Raw genomic sequence first — 26,629 nt, forward strand, 5'->3', positions numbered from 1 at the left:
AGGGCGACCATGATGAAATACGCAAACCCTTTCTCTTGAAGATCCTAGACGACCATATTAGGTTTGCGGCACTGCTTTTATCTTCTTCACACTACACAGTAGGGAATGAATCCTGATATATGACTCCTCGAATTTAGAGAAGTCACTTCTCCAGAACCTAACCCTTGATATCTTTTTTGGATTATTTTTCCTTTGGTCATGGGTCAGGAAAGAGTGGGGCCCCCATAGTTGGCTAATTCTCCCTTGGTCAATCCATTGGATCAACTTCCTTTCCAGCGCTCCACACTCATTGGTTATATGACCCGACTGGCTTCGATGGTAAAGGAATTTTCTGTAAATCATGGAATGAGCACACGGCGACAACAGATTTGGGCTTTGTGCGTACACTCCAAAACTCCCCAAAGTCTCTAAGAGTTCATGTTTGGACATTTTTACCGGCGTACCCCAATTATGCAATCTTGTGCCTTTGAGAACAATTATGTATGAAACCGGAGGTTCCTTGAGCTGAGATTTGCGTGGGTCTCCATAGACTTTCAAATTGGGGATAAGTAGTTCATTATCTTCGTAAGGTATGGGGTCAAGCCCTTCTTGTTAACTGAGTGGGACATAACTCCCAAGTGGTTCTTCAGGTGTCTTTTCCCGTTTTACCCGATTGGTAGGGTGTTGCTTAGTTAGCTCCTCAACATAAGCTAGGAAAGTTTCAGCTTCTTTCATCTTCTCATTGACCGCCTTACTGGTTTCGACAACTTCTTTTATTCTAGCAGTAGTCAGGGCAATACTATCGTCCCACTGTCGGTTTGTCTTACTTGTCACTTCTATGTTCTCATCGTCGCTGACTAAGTTGACATAAGGAGAAGTCGCACTCATGCTGTCCGGAGTCTCCATTTCCTATAAGCAAATCAACCCTTTAAAAGTGGAGCTAAATTTGGTTTTAGAGGTTGTTTTCTTGGCTTTTCTTTTGGGCAGTGTCCGGAATGTGGACCAATCAAGAGTTTTAATAATCTATATAATTTTCACGCAAAGCAATTATATTAGATATACACTTAGAAAGTATATAATTCGTTTTCCCATACCTCGTTACTCCAAGGCTACCAACGTATGAAGCAAAATTGTGCCATATGTAAAGCAAATTTATTGTTTCCCAAAAAATAAAAATTCCAATGCTTTTCATTAATAATATCTTTCCCAAGTGGGATTACAAGGTTTTAAAGTAAATATGTCACGACCCAACCCCGTGGACCATGACTAGTGCCCGAGCTGGACACCCGTTACTTTATAGTCCTCATAGAGTCAGAACTACAAATGGTCTGAATTCTCATTTAACCTGAGATATGTAAGAAGCCCAGAAACCGGGGTCCGGCCATACTTTCAAAATTTTGCGCAAAGAGAGCTGCAATTTCTATTATTCGGTAAAAATTAGGTTTGTCAAAATTCATAGCTCAAGGATAGCCTTGCCATCCTCGAACTCCGAAGGGGCAGTTGTTGACACCTCATTTTCACCTCATAAGATACGTATTTTAATTTCCCAAGTCAAAGACAGAGCGAGGGTGCACCCTTAAAAATTAAAATTTCAAATATGCCCAGAAAATCGCAAAAATTGACATTTTATTATTATTCCATAAAAATCGACAATTACAAGAAAATTATGAGTTATTTACTTTCACAAATATAATTTGAAAAGGAGATAAATATCCAGCTCCGTATAACTCGAAAAAATTGTTAATTAAGACTACGTATGAATTACGGCTCATTTAGACCGCATTTTCACATTTTTAAATATTGCTCGGAACTATGTTAATATTAGGCTTGTTTTGAAGCTCGTGTCTTAACTTTACGAGTTTTAATTTTTAGCCTAAATAATTAATATATTTAGCTATATATACATTTATAATATATAGTCTATTAAATAGGGAGGGGGATAATTTAAATGTTCTTAAAACTTTAGGTTGGGGGGGGGGGGGGTTTAAAAAAAAGGGTGGAAGTTTATTAAAAATAAACATTCCACCCCCCATTTCTTCATTTCACCACCCTGACCCTTCCACCTTTTTTAGAGGAGATTTTAGGCGAATTAGGGTTTCGCCATTGGCGGTCAACCCACGGCGATCCATGACCATTTTTGGCCAGTTTTTGTGGGGTTTTGTTCCGTATCATGAGTTCTCGTAATCTCTAGGTTCAATTTCGTTCAAATTTTATTTTTTATATCAAATTGAATCGTGTTAAGGTTTGTTACTCTAAGTGTCTTCGTGTCATGTTTGCCATGGGCAGGGCCTTGAGCCCTTTGCCATCTTGTGCACCATAAACACTCAATGAAGGAACCTAAGGGGAAACTACCTAAATAGATTCGTGGTTGGGTACGAATCTGGGGGATTTTATCTTGTTTTGTACTACTGTACCGTTATGAGGTGGTAATTTTGTTTTATTAATGACAAAGCGTACTATTCTAGCATTTATGATTTTATTTACATTTTTTCGGGTACAATTAGTTAGATTCTTAGTTATATTATGTGATTTGTGTGAAAATTTTGTTAGATAAGGTACAATGGGTACAAATTTGCTGAAAATTTGTTTGTCCTTGACTGAAATTCGAATTTATTTTGTGGAATTGGGGGGAAATATGATTTTTAGTCATTTTTGTCCCTAGGGTTGAGGTTATCATTCTATAAATAGAACAGGATTGTGACATTTTAAGGGATATAATTTTTTTATCCAAAATTCTCGCCAGGGTTCGATTATCACATTGATCCTCCCATCCCACTGTTATATTGCTACTATTACCAAAAAAAAAACTACAATTATTACACTATTACGCTAATATTATACCAAAAATACTATTACTATTTTGAAAAATTCAAGAACACGGGGTTGTTTAAAAGGTTTTTGGTGTTGGAACTTGAAGGATAGTGACCTCAATCCCCCCCAACCCCCCACCCCAATCTTTTGGTTGCCCCATAGAAAGGTAATACTCCTATTCCGCCTTATTTATTCTACTTTAGCTTGTTTTTTATGTGTTGAAGCGTATGTTTAAAGTTTGAATCATGTTTGGTTATTTTCTATGTATAAACTGTTGAATAGCTCATTTATGTTAAGATGTTCTTATTATATAGCTTTAGTGTTGTTAGTTGATTTCGATGTTTGAAAATGGTTGGAATATGCAGAGAAGGGTCTGCTTTAGCTTGTGATTACTGTTACATTGAAATTTAAAGTATGAATATGACATGTGACTCTTGAGAGGTTCTGTGTTGTGTTGAAGGGTTTTTTTTTTGAAGTGTGTTTTCCAGATTTTGCTACTGTTTCATTAGTCTTTTAGCTTTTGTTTAAAGTTCTTGGCATGTGAAGGGTAATCACCTTGGTTTTAAAACTGTGTTGGAATTAAAATGGACTGATTCCCTTTTGCTTGTTGTTGATAGTTGAAGTTAAGCTTAAAAATGGCATGAGATGTTTTGAAAAGATTTAAGAGTCTTTAGGAAGCAATTGGGTTAAATCGTTTTCAAAATGTAGGTAGTCTGTGCTTGGGTCTGTTTATGTATTTCTGTGAATCTCTTGTTGGTTTTAAGACCAAGGTTGGGAACTTGATGTATGTTTGATCTTGAAGTATCCTTTAAAGTTATTGTAAACTTGAAAATAATCTTAAAACCTGGAAATATGTCCTGTGTGATTCTGTGTTGTCTTGTCTATTTTGAACAAGAAGAGATCTAAACCTCTGCTTGTCATGTTCATGTTGAATCCATCTTCATAATCTAAGGTTGTTACTTTCAATATTTGTCATATGAACTTGTAAAAATGGCCTTCAAACTCTTTTTAAAGCTGCTATGTTGAAGACTTTTTCCTAAGAGTTGTTTGTTTGGACTTCGGATGTTGACATGAGAACTTTGTTAGTCCTGAGAGTCTCTAAAATGGACTTTAACTTCCTTGTTCTTGACTCTGTGACTTTTATAAGATTTGGAAGAGGAATTTATTGTTTTATGGCTACTAGTTGTTTGGATTGTACAGTGATTTGCCTTTTGAACCCTTTTGGCTATTTGAAATCTAAAAATGACTCCCTCGAACTTGCCTAGTTAGATTATGAGACTGTTAAGTTGGATACTTGTTTAAAGTAAGGGCTTAAAAGACTTGTAACTTGTCTTGTTAGTTTTTTAGAGAATCTAGATGTCTGAACATTTGTGTGATTTTTGATCTTGCTCTTTCTGGGAACTTATTAAGAGGAATAAGGAATAGGAGGTGTAAGAAAGTTGTTTTCTTGACTTGCAACTAGGATAATAGGGTCTGGGGGTGGCTAGCATGTTGGTAGTTTTGACTTGCTTGTGACTTATAAATCCTTGTCCTGTCTTATATGGGCTACTTGTTTGTAATGTTCATGTTGGTTTGTCACTTACGACTTGTATTTTATGTTTGTATTTCTTATAGTTTGCTTAGTTCTCGTTGCCTAATATGATCACCTAATAGACTAAGTGTAGGGATTCTAAACTAGAACTAAAGCTTCTTTAAAGGATTGAGTGTGATACTTGCTTTTGTGATACACCTCCCTTCTGTCATTTGCTTGTGAAATTTGAGATTGGCTCATATGTATTCTTGTTCCCTATTTGCTTGTTTTGAAACTGAACCATGTCTGATACATTGTTGAAAGACCTTAGATAGTATCATATCCCTCTTTTAATATCTTTAGAAACTCCTGAATTACTGAGTGCTTTGTTTGAACTTCTCCCTTTGACCATGATTGGGTTCAACTATACTTGGTGAACCTGCATACTTGTCCATTAGGTATTTGAACTTGCTTAAACCTAAAACTAGCCTAAAACAACTTAGAATCTTGTTGTTTGATTTTGTAACCCGCTTAAGTGAGAAATATGGCTAAAAAATGACCTCTACAAACTGATTTAGCTCCCTCTTGGTTTAAAATGAACTCTTTAGCCAGGCTAATCCCTTATCTTGCCTTGTGTTGTCCATTGATTCTAATGAAAGCTAAGTAGGACCTAGTGTTGTGTGTTGTTGGTCACTTGTGCATCACCTATTTCCTGACTAACCTGATTGCTTTGCATTTCCTGTTTACCCATTGCTGCTACTTTCTCCTAAGCCATCTTGACACTCATATGACCCTATAGCTTAAACCACATTACTTAGACCTGTTGGGATGTCTGTAACACTTAGCTATTGTTTTTTTTCCTTGAATTGCTTGAGTCATGTCTTTAGCTACTTATTCTTAAGGATGGCTTTAGAGCTTCTAGTTTGAGTTAAAGGATTCTTTGAAGTCCTTCTGATATTGATTAAGATCACCGAATAGCATTAGTGAAATTCTGGAGACTTATTTACCTTTAAAACTAACTAAAAGTCTAAGATCAAGCTTAAAATTGAAGTGTTTGGAAGCTTTGGTGTAGGTGTGTCCCTGGGAATAAAATTTGATTAGGTAAGAGAAGTGTATATCAAGTATATGAAGGGTATGCAACAATGTTTTGCTCTCTTAGGTGTGTATATTTGAGGTATATCTTGTGTATAACATGGTTCTTACACTTAGTTGGAAATCTGGGAAAGTTGTAGTTTGGGCCTCAGATTCTAGGTTGCATCTCTTCTGGTCCTTTAGACCTCCTTACGTGTTTTTGCACGTAGCTTTTGGATTCTGCCTTAGGCCTTTCTTTTATGATATTATTTATAGCTTTTGGTTATTAATATGGGCTTGGCCCAAGTCGATGTAATTAATTTTTCGGCTTTGTAATTTATTGAGTTCTTAGCTATGTTAAGTAGTATACTAATATTGTGCATACCCGTTTGTATCCTTGTCCACCCAAACCCGTTGGCGGGTCCCAACGGGGCCCACTAGCGTATCTAGATCGAGTCTACCAACTTGGAGTAAAAAATGGAGCATACGTTTGGACCCGAGGAATACCCCAAATGCATAACACATTCTTATTGGCTTGGTTGACCCAGTTCCTTATCTCTTTACTTGCGAATTTTATATTTCATATTTGAGCATCTATTTTATAAATTGGAACCCTTAAGGTTATCCCTCATTTAAAGTTGCCAAAACTTGATTTTAAAACTGTACAAAACTTATTTTTGGAAACTTTAAATATAACTTGTGACATTAAATGGACTGATTTAGTATAATTTGGACTAAAAATGATCAATTCCATAAATTACGGGACTGATTTGAACATTTTGAAACCTGTGGACTGATATAAACTTGTGGACTATGCGGACTGATTTAAAGACTTTATGGACTGTTTTGACCATCTTAAATAACTTGGACTATTTTGGACTAAAATTGGCTAAAAATCTAAAAAATATAAAATATGGATAATAGTAGTATGCCAAAAATGATTTTATAAAACTTAAAACTAAAAAATCTTTTTTCTAAACTCGGGTGGGCTTACGTAGTGTTCTACTTAGGTTAAAACCTTCGGTTTTAAACCTAGGTGTTCTAGTCCGAAACCCAAAACGCCCAATTTTGGGCAAAACTTTACCACTTTTGTTTCTTGAAAGTGTAGTATTTTTACATGAATGACTAAGCTTTTATTGCGGGAATCTAAAATAAAAAGCAGTTTTTATCAAAAAAAAAAAAAATTATATTCACAAGGCATACTATTAGAACCCGTAGGTCAACCGTATTTTACGGATCCTTAATACCGGGGTGCCTAACACCTTCCCCGGGGGATCACCAGAACCCTTACCCAAACTTTGGTACGGATTGGTTTCTTTTAAAACGCAACCGTTTTAAATGAAACCTTTCGAATTGATTTTCCTAACTTACCTATAAGTTAGGTGGCGACTCTAAAAAATAATGTCCATTTAGAGTACCATCCACGTAGAAGTGTATTTTTTTCTTTTTTTCCGGCACGATTGACAACTGTACTTCGCCGGGACACTTTCCTTTTTAAATGAGATAAGTGCAAATACGGATCGAAAAAAATACGACCCGCTCTACTAGTAGGATTTCAATTCCACTACACGAGCAACTTCAGGTTACAACTCTATCGTAAGCTAGGAATTAACTCTCATAATCCTTCACCTTTACAATAATGCTTATGCAACCTAGGAACTAACTCCCATAGTCCCTCAGCCTTTGCAATACTCTAATTGCAAGCACCTCCACTTCACTAACTCTAGCCAAGGAAACTAATATACCTAGACTAAAACTAATATACCTAGACTTACTCTAGCCTAGTGTACCACTCAAAAACATTCTTTGAGAATTCAACCCGTGACTAACTCTAGCCACCCACATACTAATACACTTGGACTAAATCTAGCCTAGTGTACCACTCAAGAGCTTGTAGAACCAACCTTGAGACTTTGAGACACCTACACACAGCTTCCTTTAAAGAGAAGATTAGGTTTATAATTTTAGCACAAATGACAAAACTCAACAGCTTGAGAACTTGAAGTATCTTCCTTTGTAACGAGCGAGCCCTTCAATCTATTGTAGCTTTGTCTTGGATGGTACTTGAATAACCTTGTGACGACTAAACTTTTGTGGTGAATTTAGGTTTTTTAAGACACCCTAAAAAACCTTGTAACATGTTGCTTTTATACTAGACTGCTGTGGAGTGAACAGTTGCTGCTTTACAGCTGGGTTGTTGACTGTACAGAGAGAGCAACTGGAGGACCGCTGTAGCTATTGACTGTACGAAGAGAGCAACTAGAGGATCGGGTCTCATTCTGGATCTTCATAGTTTGACAATCATCAAAACATGGAATATGACATTACCTATCATGTATCCACTTATGTGGCATCTGAATACAACGTCGAAAGTTATCTTAAAGCATCTAAAAAACCTTGTAACATGTTGCTTTTATACTAGACTGCTGTGGAGTGAACAGTTGCTGCTTTACAGCTGGGTTGTTGACTGTACAGAGAGAGCAACTGGAGGACCGCTGTAGCTATTGACTGTACGAAGAGAGCAACTAGAGGATCGGGTCTCATTCTGGATCTTCATAGTTTGACAATCATCAAAACATGGAATATGACATTACCTATCATGTATCCACTTATGTGGCATCCGAATACAACGTCGAAAGTTATCTTAAAGCATATGCCGGAGGTTTCTACCCACTTGGTGATCAATCTGATTGGCCAAATGAGACATTTTCAATGATTGCTAACAAGGAGTATATTCGTAAAATCCATGTTAATGCACGAACTCGAATTTCCAATCAAATGGATGTTCCGGATAGGACATACTTCGAAGGTGCTCGACGTGTAAGGAGTTTGGCCCTGATAAGCGCTCGTGTAACCAAGGGGTCCGTGGTGGTGCAAGTACCTCTCGTAGTGGAAGAACCTCTCATAGTGGAAGAGCCTCTCGTGGTTGAAGATTGTCTTGAATTATGAATGTATTTTAATCTTTCTTGATGTATTGGAATTGTCTTGAATTATCAATGTATTTTAGTTCTTCTGATGAATTCGAATTGTCTTGAATTATGAACGGCAAAAACGAAAAAAAAAAACAAAAAAAAAAAAAACTCTACAAAAGTATCGGCGTATCCTTAATAATGTAATGCCTCGACTAAATAATAAAGCACTTAAATCAAATTCTAATAAAATAAAACACTTAGACCTAACGGTAACAAGTTTCCAAACAAACAAAACTTACTTCAGGGCACTTTACAACCCCTGAAACGACGATTAAAATGTTTAGGTATACTTGATGTATGGAACCTACATTATTGTTTGCAGAAAAATATATCAGGTTCTATATAAAATATTGATATTCCGGCATTTTGAAACATGAATAATCTTTGGTTAAAGTATGAAAAAAATGTGAAATTTCAAAACTTTAAAATGGCTAAGTTTTATGAAAATGAAAATAATACCTTTTTGCGCACTAATTTAGTGCGCAGTATGACTTAACTGTGAAAGTTACAGTTTAGTCCTATTGCGCACTAAATTAGTGGGCAAAAGATACTTTTGACACTTTTTTTTTTGCCGTTATTTTGGTCCACAAACCCACTTTTTGGGTCATTTAAGTTGCGGACTCCAAATTGTATAGTGTACTTCTTCTTGTTTTTTTTTTTTTTAAAAAAAAGCTCATCGATATTTTCTTAGAACAAAGTCATTAGGTTTACCTTAGGGATAAGGCATCATTACCCCCCTCACCTAGTAGTTTTTTTGCTATGACACACCTTACCTAATTTTTGGTCCTATCTCCCCCCTAAACTATTTAAAACCGTAATATTTTACCCCCTAAACGCTGATGGAGTGACATACACTCTCCTTGCCACATGTGCATTTATTTATTTTCTTTTTTAAAAAAAAAAATCAGCTTACGTGTCAATTTTTAAGAATAAAAAAATAAAAAACTGATTTTTCTTTTAATTTTTTTTTAAAAAAAAAAACTGAAAACGCGAATTAAAAAACTGATTTTTCTTTTAAAAAATTTATTTTTAAAACCCGTTTTTAAAAAAAAAAAAAAAAAAAAACTAAAAACGCGAATTAAAAACTGATTTTTCTTTGAAAATTTTATTTTAAAACCCATTTTAAAAAAAAAAATGAAAACGCGAATTAAAAAACTGATTTTTCTTTTAAAAAATTTATTTTTAAAACCTGTTTTTAAAAAAAAAAAAAAACTGAAAACGCGAATTAAAAAACTGAATTTTCTTTAAAAAAATAAATTTAAAACCCTTTTTAAAAAAAAAAAATTGAAATTTTGATTTTTTTAAAAAAACAAAACTGAAAACATCAATTTTTTTTAAAATATGGAAAAATGGATTTGTTAAAAATATGGAAAGCTTGATTATTTTTTTAAAAATGTCTTAAAAGATCTTGATTTTCATGATTTCATTTTCTTAGGACACTTTTATTTTTCAAATAAAATTCGGAAAAGTGTTTTTCTTGTCAAAATTTGAAAAAAAAAAAACTGATTTTTTATAAAATTTTGAAAAAATTAATTATTTTTTTAAAATGTGGAAAACTAGATTTATATTCATATTTTAAGAAAATACAGATTTTTAAGAAAAAAATTAAGTTTTCCCGTTTTTTATGTTTCTCACTCTCTCAAGGAGAGTGAACACACTCTCCTTGCCATGTCAGCGTTTAGGGGGGTGATAGGACCAAAAATTAGATAAGGTGTGTCGTAGCAAAAAAGCTACTAAGTGAGGGGGGTAATGATGCCTTATCCCTTTACCTTAAGATAGATTAAGATAGTGTTTGGATAAGATAAAAAAGTGCGTTTGCGCACTTATTCTTAAGCCAAAAACCATAAAATAAAATTTTTAACGTATGGCTTTTAACTTATAAATCATAAGTTACATCCAAACAGGCATTAAGTACATGCCAATGAAATTAATTAGAGTGTTTTGGAAGGTGAACTGATCGGAAATCAAAGAACCTCGCATTCTGGGTTTTAAGTTAGCATGTGGAAGTATTATGAACACATCATTGTTTTTTGGTAATGTTTTAATTCAAAACTATCAAACATACAAAAATTGCAACTATATATGTATATATAAACCTCAATCATGAGTTCATAATTGGGTTGGTGGCCAAATGAGTTTTAGAATGTTTAGTTTCAGAATTTGTCCATTGTTATTTCATATTTTTTCAGTAGTGAATTATTTTAGAAAAAAATTCCGATATATACAAAATTAGACCCATAATAACTTCGATTGTACCAAACAACTTTAGTGTACTAGTATCCTTGTTTAAACAAAGGCCAAAGTCATAAACAACCCCCTAAACTTATCCACAGATTCCTCATGGCCACCTAAATTTAAGCTTGTTCCAATTTGACACATACACTACTAAAATTTATACCTATTAAACACTTTTGCTGACATGGCAAAAAACGCGTTCTTCACTCTCTTTAAGCACGTAAAACAACTCCAATTTTGTTTTCCAGCTTATACACCTAATTAATAGATAATATAACCTAAATAATCAAAAAAGAAAAAGAAAACAATTAACTAAAAGAAAAAAGAGGAAGACAACCGTTTCCCATCCCCCATTCCCTTGATCTCTCTCTCTCTCTGCAATTCTTCTCCTTCTCTCTTCTTTTTTTAAAATTTCTTTGTATTGAAAAAGTAATCAGATTTAGATCTCAAAAAAAAAATCCGGCAATGCTCCATTTTTTCCGGCAAGATTGATACGCATTGCTCCTCGTAACTGTGGGAAATGGGATAGGAAGAAGATGAAATGGGGTCGGCAATGGGTGGAGTTGCACCGGCGCTGGTGGAGAGGGAGTGGGGTTCGATGGAGGAGAAGAAGGGCCCCCGGGGGGTGTGTTTGGGTTAATTAAAAAAAAAAAGTTTTTTTTTCTCTTTCTTGAAATGTCTTTTTTGAATTATTTAAATAGAGTTACTTTTTTTTTAATTATTTGAATCCAAATGCTTCGTGTCCTCATTTAATACGTCGTTTTGCCACATCATCCGCGAGTGGCCTACACACACTTCATCTTTTGCACTGATTATGAAAAAGGTGCTTAGGTGGTACAAATCCAGAATAATATAAGTGTCAAATTGAAACAAGCTTAGGTTTAGGTGGTCATGAGGTCTGTGGACAAGTTTAGGGTTGTCTATGACTTTGGCCTCAAACAAATTGTAATGTGGTCTTATTTTGAAATAAAATATTATGCTTGGAGCCAAAGTTTGCTTGTATGGATGAGAAATTTTTTATTATTTTTCATTTTTTTTTCCATAACTTGGAGGCCAAGTTTGGCCCTTATAAAAGGAAAACAGTTGTCTCCATTTGAAGACACACCAAAACAATTCAAGAGCTTCTCATCTCTTAGCTTTGTCTTCTTCTTCCTCCCTCTTTATTTAGAATATTATTGTAAGAGAGTTATGTGTTGGGAAACACTTGTGTGAACTCTTCTTTGGAGTGATCTTGTGAGGTTATTCTCTTGGGATACTTTTGGGATAATTAGAGTATTTACTCTAATTTTGTACTCTCTATTGTACTCTTGTTGATATAGTGAAATTGCTCATCTCCGCTTGTGGACGTAGGTCACACTAATCGAATCACGTTAAATTTGTGCCTCATTTATTTTCTTTACTTGCTATTGTTATCAACTAACTATTGTTTTTGTTATTGTCATTATAATATTGTTTGGCTAAATTTCTCATTATCCGGGTTACCGATCCTAACACAAATCAACAATTTTTCCAACCTGGCTTTTGTTATGCGGTTACTAGGAATGATATTGAAGGATCAAAAACAGGCTCTGTAACATCAGCAGATGCATTTGACAAATGGACAACCTTAACAGTTACTCCCTCCCTTTTCATAAAGTGGTTTTTTTAATCTTATGCACACTCCTTAAGAAAGTGCTCAGTCCTAAAAATTAGTGGTGTTTTGACTAACCGACCCCTAATTAAATGCCTAGAAAAAGAAAAGCTACTTAATGACTCTTCATTATGTAAATAAAGGTAATTTCGGAAGAATAAAATCAATTTCTTCTTGAGATCCTAAAGCACCGCTTATTTTGAAACAAAATGAAAAACCTAAAGCACCATTTAGTTAGAAACGGAGTGAGTACCTAATATTAAGAGAATTTGGTCCCAACCAATTTTATACATGGGCTTTCACCTTTGATTTTCTTTGAATCAACAATGTATATGCGCATGAGATGTAACTAGATTATAATTTCTTCATATAATACAAAGTGCACGGTTCGAAACTCAGATCAGTAATGCATGCCCCTCAACTTTCTCCACTTAAATATCAAATTTTGTTCGCGACAGAATGACCCGGGCCCTAAGAAATGCATAGGAAAGAAGACCATATTAACACCCAAAAGAGTGATCCAAAAATGGTTCGGGTCATGTCCAACCACACGCTGCGTTTTACTAGGAACGAATCTACAGGGCTATCACCTTCTTTGGCCAGTTCAAACTCGTAATGTACGCCAAACCCACACACCATGCATGCTGCGCTCTTAGCATGAGTAAATCTTGCTGTCATTATTTTGTGTTGGTGGAGAGATGAAACAAGTTGTTACGGCATTTGCTGCAGATTTTTGCTACAATTCCAGGACATCCAACTCACACTTGAGGTTTCATCATGGCAAGAGAGGAATAACTTGTACTGATCTGCATTAGACTCTTTAACTGGCAAACCAGATAAACAAGAGGAAATAAAACCAGAAAATTAAACCAAAGAAGAAGCGAACCACAAAATACTACTGAGAAACTATCAAAATACAGATCAATTCCACTGGCTACCACAAGGTCATATGAACATAAACCTGCAATTTTTATAGAAGAAACAAGGAGACATGAAACTGCTAAGAGTCGACACTAACTGAACATGGACTTATTACAAGCTTAAGTTACTGAGTTCTGTCACAACATGCTACATGGATTTCAGCAACCTACAAATTCCGTCCACTGAAGGTCTAACCTATGATGTAAGGTTGTAATGGTACAAGTATCTATTTTCAGTTATAAATTCTTCCAGAGGACCAAGACTGCAATTTTAAGACCTAAATCTACGATATTACGTACAGATATCTCGTGAACAATCAGAGTATCTACCATTGACAACAACTACTACAGTCACTAAAGAAAAGAAACAAGAGTAAAAGGTCAGAGAGAGAATGGCTCCATGTCGCTACTCAAGGGTTGGCCTCATCAGCCTCGTCTCCGTTGTCAATTGCTTCTTCCTCCACCTTCTTGCTTATGTCGCTGTTCATCAACGCATTTTCATCTCTCTGTTCTTGTTCTGGTTGCTTCTTCTCCTCAGCAACGCCAGGATCTTCTTTCTCTGTTTCAGTAGGTTTTTGTTCCACTTTTTCCTGAACCTCATCCTTAGTAGCTTCAGGAACATCAGCTTCTTTCTCAAGAGGGACCTCTTTCACCAGCGATGCCTCTTCAACATTATCTGCCATTTTGACATCTTTGTCAACCTCAGCCACTTCTGCTTGGCCTTCACTTTGGTTCTCCTTCACAGCATCAACATAAGAAGAATGCATTTCATCTTTCTTCTCAGCAGCATGATCTGCCATTTTGACATCTTTCTCAACCTCAGCCTCTTTGGAAGGACCACCATCTGCTTTCCCATCTTCAGTTTGGCATTCACTTTTCTTTTCAGCTTCGTTCTCCTTCACAACCTCAACATCAGCAGAACGCGTTTCATCTTTCTTCTTTTCATCTTTTCCCTCATCATGTTTCTGTTTGACCTCCTTCTCAGCTTCCATAGCCACAGTATCCTTTTCATGTTTTTCAGCTTCTGGCATGTCAACATCTTTTTCATCCTTAGCTTCCTCAGTTTCTTCTTTGTCTTTCACATCCTTCTTAGAAGCTGAAGATTTTCTGCTTCGTTTCGTCGGAGGCCCACTTTCTGCTGCCTTTGCCTTTCCACTGATCCTTGTGGATCTTCGTGGAGTTTCACCACTTCCCCAGTCAAACTCCGTGATTGCCGGACCACCAGGGTGTGACTTCAGGTACTGCAGCAACTGCCTCCTTGTAGTGATCTCCTCCCCTGTTGGTGCAGTAAATACAATCTCATTTTTCTTTGGAGTCCCTCCTGTCTTCGGCAGAAACTGAAAAACAAAAAACAGAAAATATGGCCATTAGCTTTTGAAAAATCTCGATCATTCTCCTTTAATATTCCTCATCTTTTATTTGGCTGTTAAAATGAACATGGAAAGGTAAAAGAACAAAAACTCAAAAAGACGAGAAACTACTTGAAAGATGGAAAAGGAAATCAAAAGCAAAGTTCAGAAAGAAAGGAAGATACTTCACAACATCGAGAAGATAATGATGAATTTTCATAAGCAAGTAAAATAGAACTGTATGGCTAAGCTTATATCCACCATGTTCCAACTGTTTTTAGTACAGAATTTGGAACACGCACAATCCCGTTAACAGTTCAGTAATAAAAAATCAATCAGAGTGCAATTGTTTCCCACGAGTAGCTTTTCCTGATCAAATGGGATTCTGAAGAGTTCCAAATTGTATTTATCAACTTAATCCCCAAAACAAAGTAACGCTACAGACTAATAGCACACACTGTAGATATATAAGCGATATCCATTTAACAAAGAAACAGCAAAAAAGCTTCCCGAAATCTCCAATAATACATTATTGTCTATGGCATATATAATGACAACACGAAGAATGGATCTGTTAAGAAAATGTAAAACCAATAGCTTGTTTTCCTTCTTTGAAATGGTGGTGTCTGAGTCAGCTTGTGTGTACCTCGACTATTCCACCGGTACCTCCTATATCCTTCCAACGCCGGTACCGGGTAACTTTGCCCACCAAAGCATAGGCAGCTGTGAAGAAATTACTTAGTATTTCATGTCTCGGCTGGGATATAAAACCTGGTCTCTCTAAGGTTTGCACCCACTTTATTGACCACTAGGCCATACCCTCGGGTGCAAACCAAAGCAGTAACCTAGTACTACAATAAACACAAGGTTTACAAATGAGACAGCTCTGCCAAAACTGCTGGTCATAAAACCTTCCATGTGAACAGCTGGCCAGTGAAATAAGCATTAAGGCGAGTAGAACTTTTTATGGAAAAACAAAAAAGAGGGGATGGTGGTTAGTATAAACAACGAAGTCAATAAATTGCATTACTTCCTGCTCAAGAATGACGACAAAACCACTAGCTCCTTTTCATTGCTCTCAGGCATGATTTTTTTTGTTTTGTTGGGTGTTGGTGGGGGGGGGGGGGGGGGGGGGGTAGTATAAACAACCTGCTGGTCATAAAACCTTCCATGTGAACAGATGGCCAGTGAAATAAGCATTAAGGCGAGTAGAACTTTTTATGGAAAAACAAAAAAGAGGGGGTGGTGGTTGGTATAAACAACGAAGTCAATAAAATGCATTACGATCTACCCAAGAGTGACGACAAAACCACTAGCTCCTTTTTATTGCTCTAGGACGTCATTTGGGTGGGGGTTGGTATAAACAACCAAGTCAATAATTGCATTACGATCTACTCAAGAATAACGACAAGACCACTAGCTCCTTTTCATTGCTCACAGGCATCATACAAGTTGCACCATATAGTTAGAATCTCCTATGGCTTGTCTAGTGAAAGGACACAATGTTGTTTTCATTTGCTTAGAAGTCGGAGGAATTACGAGGGTCTATCGGACACAGCTCTACCTCCCAGACCCCACTTTGTGGGATTACACCGGGTATGTTGTAGTTGTTGTTGTAGATGTTGGAGGATTTACAGGGGAAGTTGTTACTATTTTTAGGAAGAAAGCATTATTTTGTGCCACCACCTAAGTGGAACTACGACATTTAATTGAATCTGATCAATAAGATATTTCAATAAACTAGTAAAGGAATAACAACTTCACCCTACAACTGCATAAATATATTATCCGTAAAACTAAATCCACAGAAAGTCACCAAGAGGATGCTACCCACACACACAGTTCATAGGGTTGACTACACAGACTAATAAGATTATCGTAAAATGTAAAATAAATGGGTTGAACATATTCTAGAAATCTTATCAATAAGCATAAATAAGTGATGCTATGATCATTAATGGGCAAAATAGGAGCCAAGGTATTGAATGAGAGAACGGATCGCTTACTACAAATCGGTCTCAGATTCCGAAAATGCCTTCATACAAGGGAGCTTCATTAAGAGAAATGCCTCCATACAAGGAACGCAAATCATAGATATCTCATTCATTGCAAGAATGTTAGGACCAAGATGGGGCCACAAGGAGGCAGGAGTTATGTGCAAATTAGACCTAAAAAGGGCATTGACCGTGTTAACTGGTCTTTCCTTTTCGGTAGGATGAATGTATGGTTTTACTATAATTTTATCGAACCAGACTTCGGGTTTTGTTATTAGGTAGATTAAATGAACTAAATTCTGCACCTCTTCTGTCAGTTACTCCATCATGATCAAAGTAGGGATGATATGGGAAACAATGTGAGCTGTTTCTGGGTAGCATATAAATCTAGCTGAAAAGGAACATGATTTATAGGACACGATAAATGTCTGTTGTTTAAGTGATAACAGAATTTAATGGGAACATGATGATTTATAGAAAAGGGTAATCAATGCTAAATATGACACAAAAAAGTCCATGACGGATCAAGTCTATAATTCATCTCATGATGTAGCTTTATGGAAGAATATCAAAGATGCTATGGGTGGATTTCAAAATCTAGCAGAACTGGAGGTTGGTGATAGGAAGGAAATAAAAATGTGGCGAAATGCATGGATATAAGACAGTCTTTAAATGATGTTATCCTGACTTACACTGCATAGTTACAGAAAATGGGACTACTACTGATAATTGCAAGATAGGTGACATATGGGAGGTCAAATTCAGGAAAAATTCTATGACCAGGAAGCAGATATAGTAGCTCAGTTTCTTGGTGAAAAGGGTATTAGAAAGCATGGATGCATTTCTTTAAGATCTTCCTAATAACTTTCGGTTGATTCTGGAAAAAAGCAATTAATAGCCTTGGAGAATTTATGGAAAAACAAGGCACCTTTATAAGTGGTGTGCTTCACTTAAATTGCTATGCATACAGCATATATTACTCATAGAAGCTTCAAAGAAAGGGAGTATCATGACCTGCAACAAATGTCATATGTGTGATAAAACAGCGGAAAACTTAAATCACCTGTTGCTGCATTAATACCTAGCTTGGAAGTTTTAGCTGCAAGTCCATAAGCCTCATTCAATGTGCATGGGATGGACAGTGTGGACGGAAAGGAACCCCGGATAGCATTTAATTGAATAAAACTTTGATGTTTGCAATCTTTTTTTTTTATTAAGCACCGGGTGTCCGGGTCTCTTTGAGCCCCGACTAATCCCGGGGGTGCACAGGCCCTCGGCAAGGAGTTTCCTGCAAGTGCACCACGGTTAATTCAGGGTTTTACCCCAGTCCGATGGCCCTCAGAAATTGTTTGCACCCAGTGGGTTTCGAACTTGAGACCTTGAAAGGGAGCACCCCAAGGCTCAAGCCAATTACCACCAGGCCAACCCCTGAGGGTTTGATGTTTGCAATCTTTAACTGCATGAAATTATAGAATGATCTATGCATGCTTTATTTTTTGGGAGTTGGGGTCCTATGGATGAAAGGATTAAAAAGAAAAATAATTGTGAAACAAAGGCTATAGGATAGATTACGGATGGGTGAAAAAGAAGATATAAAAGAAAGAAAAGGATTCTCGGTAGGATGTACGCAGACCTTACCCCTTACCTTTGTGGGGTAGTGAGGTTGTTTCTGATAGGCCATAAGCATGACGACGCGTTACCAAAAGAAGCTATAAAGAAAAAGTAAAGTACAGCCAAGTAGCACAATAGACGGCCCATGAAGCAACAGGTACCAAAAAACGAAGTAATAAACAGAGTAAAACATGCTATGCAAGTACTACATACTAATTATTACTAATAAGGAGGAAGGAGAAGAGCCCCTGCTACCTACTAAAGGTACTACAACACCCGACTACCTACTAACCTTCTACCCTAACCCTCGACCTCCAAACCTTTTTATCTAAGGTCATGTCCTCAGTAAATTAGAGGTGTGCCATGTCCTACCGAATCACCTCCCCCAGTTCTTCTTCAACCTACCTCTACCTCTCACAATAGCCAACCTCTCACACCTCCTCACTAGAGCATCGGTGGCCCTCTTCTTCACACGCCCGAACCATCTCAGTATCGCTTCCCTCATCTTGTCCTCCACGATGATCGCTCCTACCTTGTCCCGTATAGCTTCGTTCCTAATTATATCTCTCATAGTATGTCCACACATCCATATAAGCATCGTCATCTTCTGAACATGACCTTTCTTGACTGGCCAATACTCTATAGTCTATCCCATACAACAATATAGGTCTAACCACCGCTCTATTGAGCTTACCCTTAAGCCTTGGTGGCACATTCTTATCACACAGAACTCCGAAAACGAGCCTCTTTTTCTTCAATCTCCCTGTTGCCTTGTATTATGAACCCAAGATACTTGCAACTTCCTCTTTTGACCATAGCTTGTGTATCAATCTTCATTTCCACCTACGCCTCATGCACAATGTCACTGAACTTGCACTCTAAGTTGCGCGGACTCTCCGTTTTTGGTGCCGATCCCGTCTCGACACGGGTCGGGAGCGGGATACATCCGGAATACAGTTAACCAAGTTTGAATACTTTGACCGGAGTCCATCGACAAATTCGGGGGAAAATTGAGATTTTGATTTCTCAAAATTAAAGATAAAACAGATTTAAGATAAGGGAACTGACATACCTTCAATATTATAGTACTTTTGTCTCATTTTTGCTGCTTTGTGTTTCAGAGAATATACATGTAAATTTTCCATAAAATATCTCTCAACATTCATAGCTCTACTTTTGTACTTCTGAATTTTCTTAGCCGAATCCCCGCATCCGGATCCGCACCCCTGAATCTTAAAATTTAGATTTTGCCGAATCCTTCTTTTGTGTCTTTCTTCATTAAACCGGTACTTTATTTGTGTTTTGTGCTAAAAACCTACATTAGTGCAGACTCTTCATAATCCTTGCCGCACCCGTGTCAACACCAAATGGGTGTGAGTGTGGGTGTGGGATCCATGCCGAATTTGTTCAACTCATCTTGAGTACTTTGACTACATCTATGGCCGAGAAGTATAGATTGATTGAGTATTTGATTTGATTTTGTAGGTTCACGTTATATATATATATATATATATATATATATATATATATATATATATATATAGAGAGAGAGAGAGAGAGAGAGAGTATGAGAATTCTATGCTATTTCACGAGATATGTTACAAATAAAATATTAGGTGTTTATAAATAATTAAATTATATTAGCTTTAGTTCAATAGTACCTTTTATTAATCGAAATATATACTTTGAATGTCATAAATACATCATATTGGCCGTATCCCAACACTCGTATCCGCACTCGGATCCATACCAACAAATCCTAAGATTTATGTGATGAAAAGTCCGACCTCTAGATCCACACCCATATCAAGCACCCGCTCCCAAGTCCGAGCAACATAGCTTAAAACCCCAAAAGAGCCTGGCGCTTCATTTCACTTTTCACCCATAATAACACTGATCTTATGGGTGTGTCATCAAAAGGATCTAGTGAGAATCCTTAAGAGTTCATCCGCTACTTTTTTCGGTCTTTTCATTTCTTTGGGATTTTCAATCATGGTGGTACTTGCACCACTCAGCCTGAACTGATCCATCAAGTACTTGCTACCTCCTAACCGCAGATGTACTGGGTAATTTTACCAACACGTATGATTTGATCCTTGGTTTTCAAGATTGTCACTCTTAGCTTTTGACCAACCGTACTTGAGAAACCACACCCTTACACAAAAAAGAAAAAGAACCATAATGAATGAGAGGGACAAGATTTAACACTAGATTTATTCCTAGAAGCATTACAAGCATTCAAGTTAGAAGTCCTTTTGGTGTAGGAAATTTTTTAAGATTCTAATACCATTTTTAGCCGTCCATTAGCAAGAGTTCATTAATTGATAATCCCAATCTATTGTGGTTTGTAGTGTTTCTTCATTTGCGTCTTTCTTCATTAAAGCCGCGCTTTATTTGTGTTTCCTGCTTAAAACCCCAAAAGAACTTAGCGTTTTTTTGCACTTTTTACCTATAATAACACTGATCTTACGGGTGTTCTATCAAACGGATCTAGGTGAGAATCTTTATCTGCTACTTTTTTCAGTCTTTACATTTCTTTGGGTTTTTCGATGATGGTACCTGCACTAGTCAGGAGCATTCGCTCCTGAACTAATTCATCAAGTACTTGCTACCTCCTAATTGCAGATGTATTAGGTAACTTTACCAACACTTTTTTTTATGACAAGGGAACCCGCAGCCGCTACCCTTGGGGTGCGCACAGGATAAACCCCGGTCCGGTGCAATAGCCCGCAAACCACACAGGAGAGATAATCCAAGCTCGACCCAGATGGAAAATGCCTTATTGTCGTGGGCAAGGGTTTTCAACCTGAGGAAGTCCCATGCTCAAGATTCGATTCTTGGTTTTCAAGGTTGTCACTCCAGCTTTTGCAAGGATTTTCGAATGTTAATCATTGTTCTCAAGCCTTAGCGAAAGTCTCTTTCATCTGACTTCTCATTTCCTCTTTTCCTTTTCTTTTGGGTTGGGTTTGGTTTGTGCGTGGTTGGGGGGGTGGGGGGCGGGGGGGCGCAAAAGGAAATTTACAGTTCGAGCTCAAGAAAGAGAGACATACCAAATTCATGCAGCTCCAAATATCTACAGCAACGAAGCCTTCATAGTACATAAACTATAAACTTAAAAGAATATTCACAGATGGAGAAGGATACTTCCGGAAGTAAATTGGTAGGAATCCAGAAAACACTAAATCCCTAACCCAAGATCTCATGAATCAACTCCGTATCACCACAAAGAACTTGAAGTGTCTCTTTTCTCTTTGAAGGCATGAAATTACAGAGAACAAGAAAACAACACCTCTACAAGAAGGCGACAATGCAAAACTAATAGAGGCTAAACTGGAGTGGATGAATCTGTTGACCATCAACGGATCACAATTCGAATTGCTTCTCCACCTCCTGAATTTAGTTACGGAAAATACAAGTCATCAGAACACAAGGGAGAACGGAACTCAATATACTGGAAACCGGTGTAAAGTTCGAGAGGTCCTCCTGCCTTGAATATTTTCATGGAACAGCCGAAGGAATCAGAGTACGAGAATTTTCTTTCAGTGTCTGTCTGCAATTTCTGTATCCCAGTCTTGACATTATCAAATTGCTCCAGCAGCCGGGCCAAATGTAGTCTTTTGGTCGAGAGATATCATCTTCCCTTCATGTGCATCAGTAGTTTTGTTCATCCGAATTCTGAACGACCCAAGTCGGGCTATTGTATAGATTGCTCGCCTAAGAAGCTCGGCCAAAAACAATCATAACAGGCACCAAAACCCTCATTTTTTGGCAGGTTCTTGGTGAACTCAGCTGCTTATCCTTAACCCAACTGTATCCTCACCTCGATCACATTGATGGGTGCTTCTAATATGCCTGCCACCTGTGTTATTGATTTCATGCTTGCCTATCTTGATTCTCTGCTGGTCATGAGGAAGCCTGAAACAACCCAAATAATTGGACCGGGTTCAGAGTTGTTTAGGGAGTTCAACCAGCTGAATTGCACTTTAAATGGCTCTTTAGATATCACATTGTGAATCATAGCATTATAGCGCGGCATGCCATCATCGTCGTCATAAGCAAGCCTGAACTTGATGATCATCAAAAGATTTTTCTGTCCTATCCTTGTCAAAATTATGGAAGTCAGGATCAGGAACAGTCATTGACTTCTGGTTCTAAATCAACTGGAGCACTAAAGACAGAAGACTTTTTCTGCTCGCATAATATTTTGGAATCCACCACTGCATCGCTAGCAGGTCTATCCCTTCTCAGATCATTTAGAAGAAGCAAACTGCTCCTCAGTTATCACAAATGATCTCAGAAGGGATAAAACTGCTAATGATGCAGTGGTGGCTTCCAAAATATTATGCAAAAAGAAAAAGTCTTCTGCCTTTAGTGCTCCAGTTGATTTAGAACCAGAAGTCAATGACTGTTCCGGATCCTGACTTCCACAATTTCGACAAGGATAGAACAGAAAAATCTTTTGATGATCATCAAGTCTGGGCTGCTTATGACGATGATGATGGCATGCCGCGCTATTATGCTATGATTCACAATGTGATATCTAAAAATCCATTTAAAGTGCAATTCAGTTAGTTGAACTTCAAAAACAGCTCTGAACTCGGCCCAATTAATTGGGTTGGCTCAGGCTTCCTCAAGACCAGCGGAGATTTCAGGATAGGCAAGCATGAAATCAATAACACAGGTGGCAGGCATATTAGAAGCACCTCCATTAGAGAAGTGTTAACGGAGGGCCAAACACCATCAGATGGCTTCTCTCCCAGTCTTTTCTGCTCTCTTTCCCTTCAGATCGCAAAGAAAAGAGAGTGGGTTTTGGCAAAGTGGGTTTACAGAATCCTCGGCCCCAGATGATTTCAACCTTTTTAACCTCCATACTCAAAACTGAATATAGATGCTCTACAAGTCCATCCTACTTAACAGCACCAATACAGCTCATTAAAAACAGAAGGAAAAGCTTCACTCATGAACTAGAGACTGGCAATGGATTACTTAAGGCCCTCCACCATCTCAGACGCAGTTTAGAAGGTAAGAGAAAAGATGAACATTGTTATTTTTTACTAAAATAACCACAAAGACAGACAACAAACTAAGACATTATGTGTGACTCCCGACTAATCAATCTCCTAGAAATGAATAGAAGCTAATCCTCGCAGATCACTTCACTAGATGCTTAGATCTGATCCTGTTCCTATGGTCTTCCTACACCTCAAGTCCTGTGATAACTAGAAGGGGAAAAGAGAAAACAGAACTACAAGCAAAAGGAAAATGTCCTCCATCAAAAAAAATTATAGAATGAGTACTTAAATACCACTTAAATTACAACTTGAAACAGTCTTATAGTAACGTCTTTAGATGCCACTCTTAAGAAATTTCACTGCCCTTAAAGCATGGTTTTCAAATCCAATTAATATGTCGAAATTGAAGGATTTTCCCTTTCCTTTTTGGTTACTCCTCTTAACACCGCTTTATGCCTCCCCAAGGCACCCCCCCCCCCCCCCACCCCACCCAACTAGTAAAAAGAGAGTATAAGATACTAGAGAGCTCAAGCTTAAAAACTCCAACTTGTCTACCAGTTCATCACCATAACCAATGAATATATCAAAGGGGACTGAATTGCATAACATAACAAGAAAACTTCTGTGAATCCAACGGACTCATGAAGGGACAAGCAAAAGACCTCGAACTCCAGACTACCTTAATCTTCCAAGATACACTTCCGGAAGTAGGAAAACCTCGAAATCAAGAAAACCCCATCTCCTAATTGACACCAATTGACAATAATCGCAGCAAAAAAGTCTACATTAACAAGACTAGAAACCCGGTAACGTCTGCAAAAATAATCCTTCTGATTGGTAGCAAAATTTTCAACGGCGGAACTACTTAACGACACAAAATCCAGCTATAACCTCGAAATCCATTTCAGAATAATTAAAATTGATAGCTAAAAACAGAAGTACACAAAAAAGGCAACAAAAATTGGGACTTTCAAGAAAACAAAACTACCACATAAACATCAGTCAAAACTTTTAAAAGAATAAAAAAAACTCAGATCACAAAATTCCTACATAACCACACAAAATTAATCAAAATCACTTTCAGAATAAAACGGAAAATTGAAGCTAAACACCCAAAACAACATTTTTTATTTTTTTTTAAAATGGAACTTGAAGAAACAACAAAGAAAACAAAGTACCACATACCCACAAAACCCTTTTCATAGCAAATTCCAATGCTTTAAGAAAAAAAAAAAAAAAAAAAACCAAGAAAACTGAAAAATTGAAACTTGAAGAAACAACAAAGAAAAAAAAGTACCACAAAACCCTTTTCATAGCAAATTCCAATGCTAAACAACCAAAAAATAACAGAAAAATTAACCAAGAAAATTAAAAAACATGAATAAAAAAATCAAGAACAGAAACAAAGAAAAAAAAAAGTACCACAAAACCCTTTTCATAGCAAATTCCAATGCTAAACAAACAGAAAAATTAACCAAGAAAATTAAAAAAAAAAAACATGAATAAAAAAAATCAAGAACATAAAGAAAGAAAAAACATACCCTTTTTTTCCAACCAGTTGGAGCTGGTAGCTCAATGGATACAACTTCATTCATCTCCACTAAGCTTGCCATTTTTTTTGTATGTGTTTTCTCAGTTCACCTAACTCTATTTTCTGAAAAAGAAACGTTACATAAACCAACTGACTTCTAAAAAGGCAAACAATAATAAATGCTTTTTAGTTTACCATACAGTGTATATTTTTGGATTTCTTAAATCTAGTTTTTGAGAAAATGAGCAAAATGGTCCTTAATGTTTGAGAAAATGAGCAAATTGGTCCTATTGGAAACAGCCTCCCTACGTACCCTCTCCAGAACCCACTTGTGAGAATACACTCATATGTTGTTATTGTTGTTGGTCCAGACATTATGTTTGGGAGTTGGACTATTTTAGTCTATTATATATATTACGTAATTGAAATAGTCCTTAATGTTTGAAAAAATGATCATTTTAGTCCTTTATATATACTACGTAACCGAAATACTCCCTCTATCCTAACTTATGTGATACTATTCGGATTTTGCGAGTTAAACTATGTATCTTGATCATGAATTCAAATATACAATCTTTAAAGTTTTTTTGAAAAATAGTATGCATATTTAAAAATTACGTAAAAAGTGCTCTAAGTCACAATAATTAACAATATAAAATATTTAAAGGCATACGAATAAATTACAGTAAAAAAATTTCTTGTTTTGACTCTCAAAATCTGAATTATATCACATAAATTGAGACATAAGGAGAAGTCCTTATTGTATGGAAAAATTAATCCCCTTTTTCATACATTAAGAATTATTTCGTCTACGTGATATATATGAAGGACTAAAATGATCACTTCCCCAATATAAAGGACTATTTTGATTACGTAATATACATAAAGGAATAAAATGCTCCAACCCTCATATATTGAGGACCATTTTGATTATTTTCTCTCCAGTTTTTACTGTATGTATTTTGTGCAAAAAAACACGACAAAGTTGCACACATCCAGAGGAAACTGAAATTTGGGCATGGATTTCGTTTTTTTCTTCACACTTTAATAAAGGGTTGGGATCAATTTGTTTTTCCCACGTGATGATGATGACACGTGTCAATGTGGATGAAACTATTTGCGAATTTTGAAACGGATGTTATTTTGTTTTCTTGCCCTAATTTGACTATTTATGGAGCAGTTAAAGGGTTTTTGGCCACTTTGGGTTTGATGACAACATAAAGGACAATAGCTTTTGGGGTTTTTATGAGATTGAGATTAAATACATAAATTAGTTGTATAGGAATTACTAATATGGAAATTATTTGAGGAGAATATCAGAATTATTATATGGTGAATAAATAATAAGGAAATTACCTTTTTAGGGATTAGTATTGTGAGGGTATTTTCGTCTTTAGATAATCTTATTCACGTATTACTAACGTACCTTGCTCATTTCACCTTCTATTTTGTATAAAATAATAAATAAATTTCTTCATAATTGATACCCATAATTTAGTTATACAAAGCTTGGTTTCCCATATTAAAATCTGCATAACATATAAGAACTTTAATTTCGAAAATCAGATATGCTATAGCGCAATAGGGATTTTATTATAAAGATTAACTTGGCTTATACCTCAAACTAAATGATTCAATTTGGGATATGAGGTTACAATCCTGAGTTTCAAACTATCATATTCTATATCTTTTTGTTAGATTACTATGAAATTAGCAATTTCGGGATTATTATTTTTGAGAATTTTGGAATTGTTTATACCATAATTGTGATATTATTTTTATCCACACTTCATGTGGTATAATAATCACGAAATTACAATTTCGAAATTAAACACCAAAATGACACATTTACCCTTCTCTGGAACTCTTCTCAGTAAGTTCTTTAAGAAACCCAAAGTTAAAATTAAAAATAAAAATTTATCTCACTTTATCTAATTTAAACCAAGCATGTATTTTATATTATATCCCATTTTGAATATAATAAAGCAAATATTTACCTATAAA

General features: G+C 36.3%; 1 protein-coding gene across 2 annotated transcripts; it reads right to left on the minus strand.

The window, feature by feature from the left end:
* Positions 1 to 13,158: 13,158 nt before the first annotated feature.
* Positions 13,159 to 24,795, minus strand: LOC132603165 (methyl-CpG-binding domain-containing protein 10-like). Of its 2 annotated transcripts, none has more exons than XM_060316092.1 (2): positions 24,636 to 24,795; positions 13,159 to 14,465 (listed from the first exon to the last, which is right to left on the minus strand). In XM_060316092.1, the coding sequence occupies exons 1-2, from the start codon at positions 24,705 to 24,707 to the stop codon at positions 13,539 to 13,541; spliced, it is 999 nt and encodes a 332-aa protein (XP_060172075.1). In that variant the 5' UTR covers positions 24,708 to 24,795; the 3' UTR covers positions 13,159 to 13,538. The 2 variants fall into 2 exon arrangements, with proteins under 2 accessions (XP_060172075.1, XP_060172076.1); XM_060316093.1 differs by lacking the exon at positions 24,636 to 24,795 and adding an exon at positions 17,535 to 17,561.
* Positions 24,796 to 26,629: the final 1,834 nt, after the last annotated feature.

This window comes from Lycium barbarum, chromosome 7, assembly GCF_019175385.1.
Source record: "Lycium barbarum isolate Lr01 chromosome 7, ASM1917538v2, whole genome shotgun sequence".
NCBI classification, from domain to species: Eukaryota; Viridiplantae; Streptophyta; class Magnoliopsida; order Solanales; family Solanaceae; genus Lycium; species Lycium barbarum.

Excerpts from the sequence above, each read along its gene's own strand:
- LOC132603165 (XM_060316092.1), bottom strand. The coding sequence starts at position 24,707 with ATGGCAAGCTTAGTGGAGATGAATGAAGTTGTATCCATTGAGCTACCA. Across the intron at positions 14,466-24,635 it reads CAACTGGTTGGAAAAAAAGG|TTTCTGCCGAAGACAGGAGG; the intron begins GTATGTTTTTTC and ends TTTGTTTTTCAG.